Source organism: Orycteropus afer, unplaced genomic scaffold, assembly GCF_000298275.1.
Source record: "Orycteropus afer afer isolate SDZICR_OR568_19922 unplaced genomic scaffold, OryAfe1.0 scaffold00048, whole genome shotgun sequence".
In the NCBI taxonomy this organism is placed as follows: Eukaryota; Metazoa; Chordata; class Mammalia; order Tubulidentata; family Orycteropodidae; genus Orycteropus; species Orycteropus afer.
In genome coordinates this window covers 7,745,705-7,759,606 of record NW_006921635.1, presented here as the reverse complement: position 1 = coordinate 7,759,606, position 13,902 = coordinate 7,745,705, and the positions used below count along the sequence as shown (strand labels likewise).

General features: G+C 52.8%; 1 protein-coding gene across 1 annotated transcript in view; it reads left to right on the top strand.

Moving 5' to 3' along the window:
- Window positions 1-13,902, top strand: part of RBM19 (RNA binding motif protein 19) — a 130,950-nt gene that overhangs the window by 17,840 nt on the left and 99,208 nt on the right. Inside the window, exons 15-17 of the mRNA XM_007938280.2 lie at window positions 1,734-1,854; window positions 10,494-10,669; window positions 11,636-11,681. Of these exons, the coding sequence (XP_007936471.2) occupies window positions 1,734-1,854; window positions 10,494-10,669; window positions 11,636-11,681 (343 nt within the window). The remainder of the gene's footprint in view (window positions 1-1,733; window positions 1,855-10,493; window positions 10,670-11,635; window positions 11,682-13,902) is intronic.

The following is a 13,902-nucleotide window of genomic DNA, read 5'->3' as shown; positions in this document are numbered from 1 at the left end:
GCTGTCTTCCCTTTCCTGAGTCATTTCCTGTGGCTGCCATAGCAAAGTGGGTGGCTTGAAACAGCAGCGTTTCCTTTCTCACAGTCTGGATGCTCCAAGTCCAAAATCGAAGCATTGCCAGGGCCCTGCTCCCTCTGGAGGCTCTAGGCGAGGATCCTTCTTGGCCTCTCTTAGTTCCTGGTGGCTCCATCCATTCCTTGGCTTGTGGCTGCTTCACTCCTGTCTGTCTCTGTCTCTGTGTTCTCTGCTCTTTTCTTGTCTCTTCATGTGTCTCTTATCAGGACACTTGTCATTGGGTTTAGGCCCACCCACATAATCCAGCATGATCTCATCTCAGGAGCCTTTACTTCAAAAGACCCTTTTCCAAAGGCGGTCCCATTGCCAGGTTGTGGGCATTAGGACATAGACGTATCATTTTGGGGGCCACCATTCAACCCCCTACAGGGATCTTCTGTGTATCCAGCTGTTCAGTGCTTTGCAGACCCTGGTCCCCCAGCCACCCATCGAGGTTGTGCTTGCGTCCCCATCCTGCAGATGGGGAGTGCTGTCACGTCCTTGCCTTCATAGCCCCATGACTGTCCCCAGCTCGGGGCTCTGCCTAGGAAGCTCTCTGGATGTTGGTCAGTGCCTGAGCCAGCCCAGCAGGTCTCTGGGTGTCCCCTCAACCCCCACCCGAGAGCAGCACGTATACCCTCCTTCTCTTCTGCGTTGGAAGGATGTTCCCATCCCCAGAGGCTCTCAGCAGAGGCTGACAACAGGCACTGACCAGGCAGTCCCTCCTGTTGGTGGTGAACAGCTTCTGTTTCCCTCTATGGTATTGCTGTCCTCACTTTATAGATGAGGAAACTGAGGTCCAGAGAGGGACAGGCACTGAACCAAGGTCACACAGCTAAAACGTGCTGCAGCCATCTTCCAAACCCAGTGCCGCATCCCAGAGCGTGTGCTTGCATGGGGTCTGAAATTGTGGAAGGTTCAGGAAGGGTTGTATTGACAAGGCTCCCTTCCCCCACATCCTGCAGCTCACCAGATGCCTGCTCACGAGGCAGCGTTCATCAGCATCTTGCTCATCCTTTAAAGCACAACTCTGAAGGCGTGCACACCTAGCCACACACACATGTGTACGTGGATTGCTGCTGATTGCAGCTCATAGCAACCGCATGTGACAGAATAGGACTGCCCCATAGGGTTTTCTAGGCTGAAGTCTTTATGGCAGCAGATCACCATGTCTTTCTCCCATGTGCCACTGGGTGGGTTCGAACCACCAACCTTTTGGTTAGCAGCCTAGCTCTTAACTGTTGTGCCACCAGAGTGCCTTATGTAAGTGCTTCTGTATGGAGAGAGCACGTGTGCTCGTAGCCACTGCCCTGCCCTTCTCCAGGAGTGCCACCCTTAATCAGGGACTCTTGCCTCCAGTCCTCTCACTTCCTGTTCCATACTCTGATGAAACACACTGGGGGGCTTGGAGCTGCCGCCATATGTGCAATGACTACAGAGATGTGGCCTTGTCGCTGGGCCCCATGATGCAGAGGGGAGACCAGGTTTTGTTTCAGGATGAGGCAGCGTGAAGGAATCTGGGCTCTCTTCTTTCTCCAGGCTTTGTCCCCCGATGCGTTACCCGTACTCTCTGACCCTCGGGAACTTCATCTGTTAAGCAGAACCAAGTCCCTACTCAGCCTCAGACTGTGCTTAGGCCTGTGATGAGGACCCACACATACACTTCCCTGTCTCTACAGTTTCACCATGTGCCTCTGTACCTGGAATGGGCTCCAGTGGGTGTCTTCTCCAGCTCAGCCCCACAGAAGGAAGTACCCAGGGATGCACCGGCAGATGCAGACCAGGTGGAGCCAGAAACTGGTAAGTGCGTCTGAGTTGAGGCTGTCAGGAGCCGAGCAGGTGGGGCAAGGCAGGGGGGTGAGGGGCGGCAGAAGGGGGGTGGGGGCGGCAGGAGTGTCTGGCTCGCGGTTCTTCATTCTGTGGGATGGTGGGTCTCCAAGGCTTGGATTTCATAGGCAGGTAAAATTTTTTAAATACACTGTAAAAATGATGGGTACAACTTAAGGTAGCTGACTGTTTAGTTTGTCAGTTTAAGGTATTAATAATAACAAAACTGGGATCTGTTGAGAGGGCAGAGCAAGCGAAATATAGTGTCTTGTTTCCTATAGTGACCAGGATGCTTTGTGATGGAGGGTGAGGTGTGACACAGCGCCCTCTGGTGTTCAGTGGCTGCAGTGGCAGTAAGGAAAGGGAAGTGGTGGTTCCTAGTGCAGATTGGCCCCCGCCGCCACACTTCTTGTTAATGCTGCACAGTTGAGGTGGGGCACACCACTGATGTGTGGACCTGGACAGTTCTTCCTTGTTCCCGGTTTGATCTGCAAATTGTAGGGTATTTAGCATCCCTGTGCCCTGGTCACTGAACGTCAAGCGTGGCACCCCATCGTTGGCATTCCCATATGACCCCTGGGGGTGGTACAGCCCCCAGCTGAGAACCTCATAATCTGGTGACATAACCATGTCTCAGAACTGAAAGCTTTCAAGCACATTGATAAGAACTATGGAGGTCATTTTACCCAGGTTTTTAAAATTTTATTGAAATATAATTTATGTGCAGTAAAATATACAAAACTAAAGTGACATGGGGCATTGCAATTTTACCCAGACTTTTAAGTTGTTGTTCACCAGTACAATCCCTGCTTGCCTCCAACTGGTGACCAGTTGCTTAGTCTATTAAATAAGAATGGCCAAAACCAAGACAGATAATAATTCCCCCACCTCCCATCGCCACTGTTCTCGTAAAACAAAGGGTATGTTATTAAAAAAAAAAAAAAAAAAGTTCAGGGTCTAGGAGCAGACATCTGGGATTAAAGAACAGTCCTTTCAACTGGGGAGGCCTCTCGGGATGGGGACCTCCCTGCTCCGTCTGTGTCTCTCATTTCATCGAGATGAGTAAAGCTACAGGACCCATCAGTACAAGGCTTTTGGGGCCCCCTGAGCTGGAAGCCTTGTTCCAGTTGTGATGTAAACTCTGTTAGTCCTTTGCTCTTTGTGGATTCAAAACCACTCCCTAGTTACTAGGGGTGACAACGTCACTGCAAAGCCCTTCCATGACCCCTCACCAGCCCTGTGAGTGGGTTTTGTCTGCAGGTTGGATTAGGGTTCCCTTCATGCCCTGCATCTGCTCCCATCAAAAAGTGATCTCTTGGTGGAGTTTTGCTTTCTCCTGACCTCACAACCACCCCGAAACCACCCACCTGGGTTTTCACTGCAGTTACTGCCCTTGAACCTAAGGAATAAATTTGTAGCCAATTGCCTGTTCACCCCTGAAGCACAAAGTTCTGCCAGGAGTGAGGGGCCCCGAGTACACCGTGGGCCCTGCCCGCAGACCCAAAGCTGGGGCTGGCGGGTCAGTTCAGACTCCTACCCCATGTGGAGAGTAGGGCTGCTCCTTAGGGTTTTCTAGGCGGTGTCCTTTCAGAGGCAGGTCACCAAGCCTTTCTTCAGAGGCCCCTCTGGGTGGACTCGCACTGCTGGCCTTTCGGTGTAGTTGGGGCCTGAAAATAAACCCAGGGCAGGAGTTGTCTGCTCTGGGTGGAATCATCAGGTGTGGGCCCTGCCAAGGGGACTGCTTTGAGGTGGCCATGCTCATGTGCCTGGTGACCCTGTCCTTTCACTCTGTCCTCTTATAACATTTGCCACAATGTGTATTTATTTTGTCTACTTGTTTGTGTCTTATGTGTCTAATAGCCATGTCCCCTGGCAGACTGCAAAGCATAAGGCCAGAGGATAGGATATCTTGTTCACCGCTGGGTAGCCGCCACCCCGGGAGGCACCCAGCAAAAAGAGTACATGCTCGTGAATATGTATGGAGGGATGTGGAGGGAGAAAGCAAATTAGTGAAGCAGAGTTTCTGAATCTCTCCTTATACCTTTGAGAGATTGGGGCTGGGCCAGACTTGTCTGGGTCCTAAGCCTCTGGCACATGGTGGTTGGTAACCAGTAAACCAGCTGCTGCTGAGTCAGCTCTGACTCGTGGGAGACCCATGTGTGTCAGCAGAACTACACTTCACAGTTTTCAGTGGCCAGGCTTTCTCCAGTAGATTGCCCCGCCTTTCCTCCAGGGTACCTCTGAGTTGACTCAGACCTCCCACCTTTCCTTTAGCAGCTGAGCACGGTGGCTGTATCCCCCCGGGTCTTCCTGACATGTAGTAGGTGCTTACTGAGTTTGGAGCTTGGTTTTCAGTTGTTAGCCCAGCCTCAGAACACGAGGGGTGTGATAACAGCAACAATATCAATGGCAGTAATAGTAGCTGCTCCCACTTGTAGATACCTGTTTATTCCCACATCCTCCCTTTATCTTTTGTCCTATTTTAAATGCTTAATCACTGCCAGGAATTACGTTATGAATGATCCCTGTCTGTCTGTCTGCCCACTGGAAAGTTCATTGCCTTGGTGGGTACTGACCACCTTACTCTCTGCTGTATCCTCAGCACGCAGGGCATGTCCAGCATCCCAGGTGCGTGCTGAGTGACCCCAGGGTCAAAGCATCCTATCCTTTGTACCCAGCCCTTACATTCCTCATGCTGTGCGGCCTGGAGCACTTGGGGCGAGAGCACAGAGGGGGCGTGGCCTGGAGCACTTGGGGCAGAGCACAGAGGGGGTGTGGCCTAGAGCACTTGGGGTGAGAGCACAGAGGGGGCGTGGCCTGGAGCACTTGGGGCGAGAGCACAGAGGGGGCGTGGCCTGGAGCACTTGGGGCGAGAGCACAGAGGGGGCGTGGCCTAGAGCACTTGGGGAGGAGAGCATGGGGTGGGGGCGGGAGATGGGAGCATGGCAGAGAGAGGGGACTTAGCTTTTCTCCACCCCCTTCCATTCTGGAAAGGTCTCCTGATGTCTGGGAAGCAGTCCTTGTTATCTTTTCCCAACTCTCTGACTGCCAGGGTCTCTCCCTTCTCCGAGGTTCAGTCTTTGCATCTGTCAAGTGGGGGTGACAGTTGTACTGCTCTTAAGGCTTTGGGGACAATAGAGGATATAGTGAGAGAAGGCATGTAATTCACTATTAAACCAAAACCAAGAGTTGCTGTGGAGTCGGCTCCAGTGTAGGGTGAGGCCCCTGTGCAGAGTGGCACTGGGCTGAGGGTCTTCGGGGCTGTGACCTCTCAGGCAGATGGCGAGGCCTTTCTTTTGAGGTACGTCTGGGTGGGTCAGCTGCCCACCTTTGGGTTGGCAGTTAGGTAGTTAACCATTTGCACTACCCAGGGTCTCCAGATCACTGTGACACTCAGGCTTTTGTTAATTCAATGACATAGGCCAGAGTGGGTGGCCTGTAACCAAGCTCCGGCTTCATGCCAGCTGCTGAGCAGGGCTGACCAAGATGGGATCTCACCAGCCCTCATCCCCATGAGCTCCATACTAGTGGAAGGAACAGCTGAGGTGTCACAGGGAGCAATAGAAGTGGTCTCGGTACAGAACGTTCTAGGGCACAGAGGGCTGGCTTCTGAGAGCTGAGGCATGCTCCAGCCCCAGCCCTGACACCCTTGGTTCCCCAGGCCCTGAGTTCCCTCCTCATCCCTGCGTTTCAGTGGTGAGAGTGTCCCGGGCTTCTGAAAGCCTCACCCCATGGGCCTTCAGAGCTGGAGGGGTAGCCAGCCTGCCCGGCCCAGTTGGTACGCGGGAGCTCTGGGTGTCTGCGCTCCTTTTGAGCCCCATGGCTCAGGAAAGCTCCCTCAGTGCCCACCTCACGGCCCCCTGGTGCCCTTTCCATCCACCGCCCATGTCATGCAAGCTTGCCCCTGTCCGTGGGCCCCCATCCAGCTCCTTTTCTGTTGCTCCTCCCCACTCGCCCTCTTCACCTTGTCCCTGCTTCCCCGATCGTGTCCCCAGTGCTGCGAGGAGCAGGCTGGGGGCCCCACCAGCCCCTAGCCCTGGGCCTCTTGCAGGGAGGGAGGGAGGAGAGGGAGAGAGGGGTCGTAGCTCCACCCCCTTCCTTTCTGGAAGGCTCTCCTGTTCTCTGTACCCATCTCCAGGGAGGGGGACAGCGTGTTTTATCTCCCCCCAACCAAGACCCTCACCTCCAGATAAAGGGCTCTGAGTGGGGGGAGGTCCTGCAAAGCTGCTCACAACTGATAACAGTCTTTGCTGTCAGCCTCCACGCCGAGGGGCGGGCGCCACGGGAAACTCTGCGGCCTGATTATAATAAACCCCGTGTGGCTCTGCGCGACTGGATTTGATTGTGTGAACTACAGACGGAAGCGCATTCTCCCCTCCCTGCCTCCCTGCCCGCCTGGCCAGCCCGCCTGCCTTTCTTACTTCCCGCTTTTTCTGGTTCTTGCTGATTTTGTTGGAGACATCTGTGTGAGTCTCACAGTGCCCTGTTTTTATCTTTCTATTTTTTTCCTTGGAGCAGAGTTGCTTTGTCAAATGCCCCCTGGTCCCATCACCTTGGTGCACCTGGGTCCTGCACCTCTCTGGACATAGGTGTGGGCACAGCAGGGCCTGGCCTGGCACAGCAATGGGTGGGCACCTTTCCCAGGGAGCCACGTCCTTCTCGGGGTGTAGCAGGAACGTGGTCTCCAGGGTCTCCAGACTGAGGTGTGGGGCTGGCAGTTCTCAGGAACCAGCCCAGGGCAGGCCCCTGCAGGGAGAGGCTAGACAGCTCTGTGGGCTTCCTGCTCTGGCTGTTACTACTCCTTGCTGCCGGGTTAGGGCTTTGTGGCGTTCCCCCCCCGGGTTTCTCCTCTGGGCCTGGTGGGGCTGTGTGGGCAGAGGGTGACGTTAGCAGCAGCTCTGTGCTAACCAGGTGCTTAGACCAGCCTTCATGGGTGCAGCACGGGACCACATAGCGTTTCGTCCTGTCATCATGAGTCAGAGCCATCTCAAAGCAAGCAACAGCAGCACTCCTGGCCCAAGCACCATGCTGGCAGGTATCTGTGCGGTAGTTCTGAGACCCGGCCTGCAGGTGGGCAGTATTGTTACCGTCCCCTTTTTAGAGGGAACGATAGCAATGCGGAGAAGTTGAGTGACTTGTCCAAGGTCACTTGTCCTTCAGGCCCCCTTCGTGCCCACACCTGTCAGTACTGTAGCACCATCGTCCTGGTCCTTCCAGCTTCCTGAGGAGGCACAGGTGCAGGGAGGTGAGGAGAGAACAGATGGTTCTAGAAGCAGCCAGGGCCTGTGCTGCTGGAGGAAGGCCAGGCCACATCTGAGCAGCTTTCATTTCCAGCGAGCTCTTCCTTCCTCTTACTTCCCACAAGTCATGTTGGATGGTTTATTAGAAGTGGAGGAGCTGCCTGGCCTGGGGCTGGGGGCGGCTGACCCACCAGAGCCGGGGCTCACCCATCCCTGGGGTGCTGGCCACAGTACCTCTGCTCTATCACTAAGCCCAAACGTTGTGGTGGTGTTGAATCTGGCCGTGCTAAGAGCCTCTGGGCTCCCCCTTCTCAGAACCATCTGGAGTCCAGGCCCCTGGGCAGGGGACGAGGGGCAGCGGTCCAGGCCCATGGATGGCTCAACGTGGGGAGCAGAGTGCGGAGACCTTGAGCAGAGCTTTAGTTGCTGACCACTGCCTAGTGCACAGGTTGCACGCCGTCCAGATAGTCACTGATGTTTAAAAACTGGGTGTTGTCTCACATGACGCTGCATCTTCCGCTTCCGGAGAGACACCTGAGGGTCTGCCCACATTAACTGTTCACTAACTGGCTGGCCTTGCCAGCAGCAGTTGTTTGGTGCCGAGAAGAGCTTGTCCCTTTAAATTGGACGTGAGTGTGAACTCTCAGCTTTCCTGCATCTTCATTGATAAACATTTCTTTAGTCTTCAGAAAGAGCCCTAATAGAGCAGCAGTTAAGCGTGTAACTGCTAACCAAAAGGTTGGTGGTTCAAACCCACCAGCCTGTCTGCAAGAGAAAGATGAGGCAGTCAGCTTCATAAAGATTTACGGCCTTGAAAACCCTATGGGGCAGTTCTGCTCTGGCCTATAGGGTCCTGTGAGTTGGCATCAAGTCACTGGCAGTGTGTTGAGTTTGGGCTTTGCTTACCTCTAAGGATTGACCGCCTTTGATACCCTTTTGGGCACTTCTACTCTTGTCTTCCAGGGACGCTGTGAGTCTGAATCAGCACAGTGGCAGTGGGTTGGGTTTGGTTCAGTCTTCGGTGAACTTTTTTCATTAACTGAAGTTGCTCGAGGCTTCCGGTGCAGCTGCCCACCACATTTTCTGTGGGCCACCCGTTTCGTGTGATGTGGTTCTTGTGTCATTAAGGGGATAGCGTATGTAAGGCAGAGTCTCTGGGCGATGCACACGGTGAACATGGTGGCCTGCTAACCAAAGGGTTGATGGGTATGGTAGTTAAGGTTGTTGTCAACTTGGCCAGGCCTCGTTGAGTGGCTGGGCAGCTGGATATAGTTATTGCCCATGGTGAGACTGGTAGTCAACTCCATGGTGGAACCTACTACTGGAGCAGCTGAGTAGCTGCTTTTGGGATGTGGTCTGTTTCCAGTATGCAAAAAGCAGCTTTGGGGAAGGTCTGCAGCCTTCTGGCATGCTTGACCCTGCATGTAACAAAGTGCATGTAACAAAGTGGTCATTCAACAGCCTGCCATGCCCTGTCAATCTTGGGACTTCTTCTGGACTTGAATTAGTGGCCTGCCATGTTGTTTGGGACTGTGCCTTTTTACTTGTGAACCTTGGGCTTGTCAGCCTCAGTAGCCAACAGCTGCCTGAGTGAAGAGATGCCTCTAGTGGGCTGGGAGCAGGAGGCAGAGCTGAAGCTCAAGGTCAAGGGGCTTTCATCCAGCCCCTGGAGCTTGGCACTTTGAGCTCAGACTTCTGGCCTCCCCAACTGTAAGAGAATAAACTCCTGTTTGTTCGAGCCTTTCCCACTTATGGTCTATTCCTATCAGAGCAGCACTTGGGAACCAGACAGTGGGTTCAAATCCACCCAGAGGAGCCTTGGAAGAAAGGCCTGGCCATCTCTGTCCAAAAAACCAGCCCTGGAAAACTGTGGAACAGTTCAGCTCTGACATCCATGGGGCCGCCATGAGTCAGAGTCGACCCTACAGCAGCTGGTTTCTCTGGGGTAGATCTGACAGGAGAAAGCTACCCAACCAACCAACCCACTGCCGGCGAGTTAATTCAAACTCTCAGCCCCTAGAAGACAGGGTAGAACTGCCCCAGAGGGTTTCCAAAGCCCAAACTAACCCACTGCTGCTGAGCTGACTCCGATTCAGCACCCCTGGAGGACGGAATGGCAGTGCCCAGAAGGTTTCCAAGGCTATCATCTTTATGGAAGCAGACTGCCTCATTTTTCTCCCTTGAAGCAGCTCATGGGTTCTAATTTGCCAGCCTTTCAGTTAGCAACCGAGCACTGTAACACTGTGCCACCAGGGCTCCTTGGGACTAGCTATACCCACCTATGATCCCATTGCCCAGAGATAACCAGACAGCAGTGTATGAAACAGTTCTGGGCCTATCTCCTCATGTCTGTGTGTGCTTCTCGTCAGTCACGTGCACAGAGCATAGTTAGAATGATGTTGTATGGTGTTTGTATCTTAACTTTTGTCTTAATTTTATATGTCGTAGGTATCGTTCCACATCATTAAACACTTTTTGGAAACGTTATTTTTTAAAAGTAGGAATGCACTTACAGTTTTTCCTCACCACTGTGCAGATGTATCTATCAGGCATGCACACAGGAGGTGTTTCTGTAAATACTTAATCAGTGAAATTGTATGTGAAAAGCCTGCACTGCAGGAAACATTGTTAACAGCTATGACTTAGCGCTCCGCTGTGTGTGGAACCCTCCACTTCCTGATCTGCTGTTGTGACAATCTAGTGCTGCCTTTTTGTTATTATTATTATTCATTTTTTACTATTATGCATAATTCTGAGTCACATACTAGTGTGTAGATAAAACCAGCCTCTCTCATGTATGTTCTTGTGAAGTAATGTATACTGGGAATTGTTATAGACTTGCTGTGCCTAAGATTCAAGGGGTATTTAGAACAGTCCAAGTTTTGCTCCCACTTTATGAATTTTGAAAATTTTACATGATCCATTCTAGTTTGAAAGTTCACTGAGAACTGGGTTTTGTTTGTTTCAGGAAAAGTGTTGTATTTTGCTTAGAGTCGTGGTTCCGTGGAACGTTCGTACAGTACTTAGCTTGGTGTTCTGGTATCTGTGGTTGAACCGATTGAACATGTAGGCAGGTGGGAAGCTTGTTTCTGCAGAGCTCCGGAAGCAGCTCCGGGTGGGCGCTGCGGGGCCCTTTCCAGGCGGCTTTCAGAGGCGGCCCTCCCGTCATCAAGCAGCTTCTGTGCTTCCGCCCTGCGACTTGGGCAGATCGTGGTCATTCAAGTCAGCACTAACTCGTGGCAACGTTGTGTCGACAGAAGCAAACGTTAGTTGGTCCTGCGCCATCTTCACCATTGTGGTATATTTGAGTTCATGGTTGCGAGTCACATGTCATTTCATGGATTTATTTTTTTGTTGGGGGGGTGCTTCTAGTACCAGACAGCAAGACTCCAGAAGCTGAAAAGCCAACGGAAGGCGGAGCAGACAACCCCACAGCAAAGATGGAAGAAGAGGAGGAGGAGGAGGAGGAGGAGGAAGAGAGCCTTCCAGGTTGCACCCTGTTTATTAAAAATCTCAACTTCGACACAACAGAGGCAACACTGAAGGAAGTGAGTGATTTGTTGTCTGGGAGGAGGGGCTGGGCATGCTCATCTTTGCTGCATTTCTTCTGCTTTTAATGTGACCTAGAAGGTGACTCGTGACCACATGTCCTTGAGCAGCCAGCAGCCGCCGCCTCCACGTCTCTACTGGGCTGTCAAGTCAGCCTCTCAGCCGGAGACTTGAGTAGCAGCAAGACTAGACTGGGGTCCGGGGCACCCCATATACTTAAGGGACTGTGGCAGCATGTCTGGGGAGGTGTGGGAGCCAGGAAGAGCCATAATCAGTGGTGGGATTATATAGTCACAGAATAAACGTCCCCAAAAGTGAACATCATCATGTTCCTGGCTGGAGGACCCGTGTAGGAGACACATCAGTGTGTGTGTCTCTAGCAGCCATGGATGGGTGAGATTTCTGAATTTATGGGAAGAGGAAGAAAGAATTGGGATCACGGAGTAGGCATTTGGTAAGAGCCAGGTGAGTGGGAGCTGAGGGTTCCGGAAAGCATTGGGGTCTAGGTCTGGCTCCCACCATGCTGCAGGGGTCCATGGGCATAGAAGATCAGGGTCTGCAGACCCCCCACTGGGCTGGGACCTCCCTGTGGCAGGGGGCTCGTCATTTCTGTAAGCCACACTTGGGAAAGAATCAACACCCCACAGACTTTTTTGAATGAATGAGTGGTGAGTGAATGAGTGAGTGAGTGAATAACAGCAGGTTGACAGCCATGAGCTGGTTCTGAGGGAAAAGGGGGCCGTAAGGATTGAGCTGGTTTCTAGAAATTTCTCCATGCTCTAAACATCTGTAGATGGGTTCAAGAGGGAAGACAATGCCCTCCGAACCACAGAGTCAGGAACGTGGGGGGATGGGGAGAGGCCCAGCGTGTATCTAGAGGAGATTGGTGTAGGGAGAGGCCCGAGGTGAGAGCTGCCGCTCTGAGGCACTAGCTCAGCCTCTGTGTGTGCCTGCCTCCTTGCCAGTTGGCCACCATGGCAGCAGACCAGCCCCGGCCAGGCACAGGGCACCGTAAGGAGTGGAGGTCACTTTATTGAGCAGTTGCACGTCCATCCTTGGCCTTTCCTTTGGCTGCTTCCTGTGTCCGTTTTGGTTGTGTATGTAAACACGCACATACTAGTGTCCAAAGAGTGAAAGGCTTGCAGGGCATCCCACCAGCTGGCAGTGGTTTGGTTTCTGTCTTTGTTCTCTGCTGTGTTGGCGCTCTGGCTCTGGTCTGGGCATGATATCAGAAATCATTGTTTCCTGAGAGCCTGACCTTCAGCCTAAGAGCATCCAAATCACAGAATTCTAGAGCTGGAGGGCATGGCCAACATCATCTACAGGTGTCCCTCCGAGATACCGTGGCCTTGGTTCCAGACCACCACAAGAAAGCGAATACCACAAGAAAGCAAGTCACTTGCATTTTCTGGTTTCCCAGTGCATGTGAAAGTTATGTTGACGCTATACTGTAGTCCCTTGAGTGTGCAATAGCATTATGAGAAAGTATGAATAGTGTAAGAATGACCAAAATGTGACACAGACCAAGTGAGCGCGTGTTTTGGGAAAGGTGGCGCTGACAGACTTGCTCAGCACTGGGTTGCCATGCTCCTTCCATTTGCAGAAACACAGCACCCATGGAGCACAGTGACATGCAGGGCAGTGTGCTCTCGTATCTCATGTTGCACATGTTGAGCCCGAACCTCCAAGAGGCTGATTCATTTTCCCGTGGCCACATGGCTCTCACAGGCACTGCTGGGACAGCAGCCTTCTGCGAACAGAGCTGTGGTTAGGGGACTGCCTGGGCTCGTGTCCAGCATCACTTCTTACTCACATTGTGACCCTGGGCCCATCCTTTGTCCATTCCATGCTTCAGTTTCTCCCTCTGGAAATGAGGATGTCAGTGGCAGCCACTCCCAGGTCTCTTGAGGATCCCAGTAGGATGAAAGATAACTAACCCAGTAAAGCACTTGACGCAGTGCCTGGCATAGAAGAGGAGGCCCTGCTGGCACAAACAGTTAAACACTCGACTGCTCGCCGAAAGATTGGTGGTTCAAACCCACCCAGAGGCCCCTTAGGAGATGGGCCTGGCCATCTGCTTCCAGTAAGTCTCAGCCTTGCAAACCCTATGGAGCAGTTCTACTCTGCACATCTGGGGTTGTCATGAGAACCGACTCAAAGGCAGCTAACAACAGCCATCGGTGTGTGTGAGCCCTGTAAGTGCTGCTGCTTCTAGAATGTTCTAGTGTTTGTCCACCTCCTCCTCAGGAGTCTCCCACCCCTCTGCTTCCTCTTCCTTCAGGGAACACTTACTGAGCTCCTGCCATCCCTGAGCTCTGTCCATGGTCCTGAAAATAGCAACAAGCAAAGCAGATGTGCGTTTTGCCCTGGGCAGAGGGAGAAAGGATCAGAAACGTGGAGTGGGTGTTTGGAAAGGCCTGGCAGTCTGGTCCTAAAAGGTCTCAGCCTTGTAAGCCCTGTGGGCAGTTCTCCTCTGTGCACATGGGGTCGCCGTGAGTCGGAGTCCGCGGGACAGCAATGAGCTTGGGTTCCTTGATTGTGCTTGTTTTCCAGGAACTTGGAATCAAATTTGGGACATGAGGAGAGGCAGTGAAGTGGGAGGGTTGAGGGTGGGGGTGGGGAGGTGTTTGAGGAGAAGAAGTTACCCCTGCAGTCTAGAGGGTGTCTTTAAAATCTTTGTTTAAATTGCTTTGGCCTGAGGTGCAGGGGCAGTGAGAAGAGCCTATATTTCCAGCCTTACCCCTGGCTCCCTGCTGCGTGCACCTCAGTAAACCTCTTGACTCTTCTGTGTCCCGCTTTCTTCCTCTGTAACTGGAGCAGGAAGCTGGCCCAGTTGTCATGACAGGGAACTCTAAGGGACTGACCACATTACTCAAAAGTGGGCTGTCATCGAGCTCTTTGAAATGCCTTGGGGACCCTGAGATGACATGGCAAATTTGGAGGCCCTAGGCTCTGACCAGGTCTCTCACCTGCATGGCGATTAAGAGCCTGGGCACTGGAGCCCAAATGCCTGGGTTCGAATCTCAGCTCCAGCACTTGCTAGCTCTGTGTCCCTATGTGCAATCCTTACCCCTGAGCCTCAGTCTTTTCCTTTGCAAAAGGGGGTAGTGATACTACCTCCCTCACGGGGGGTGAGGACTGAGTGCAGTAATGCAAGGCACGAACTAGGACAGACCTTGCCCCACGATGATACAGCACTGCCGTAGCTGCACTGCCTCTCTGCACCTGTGAG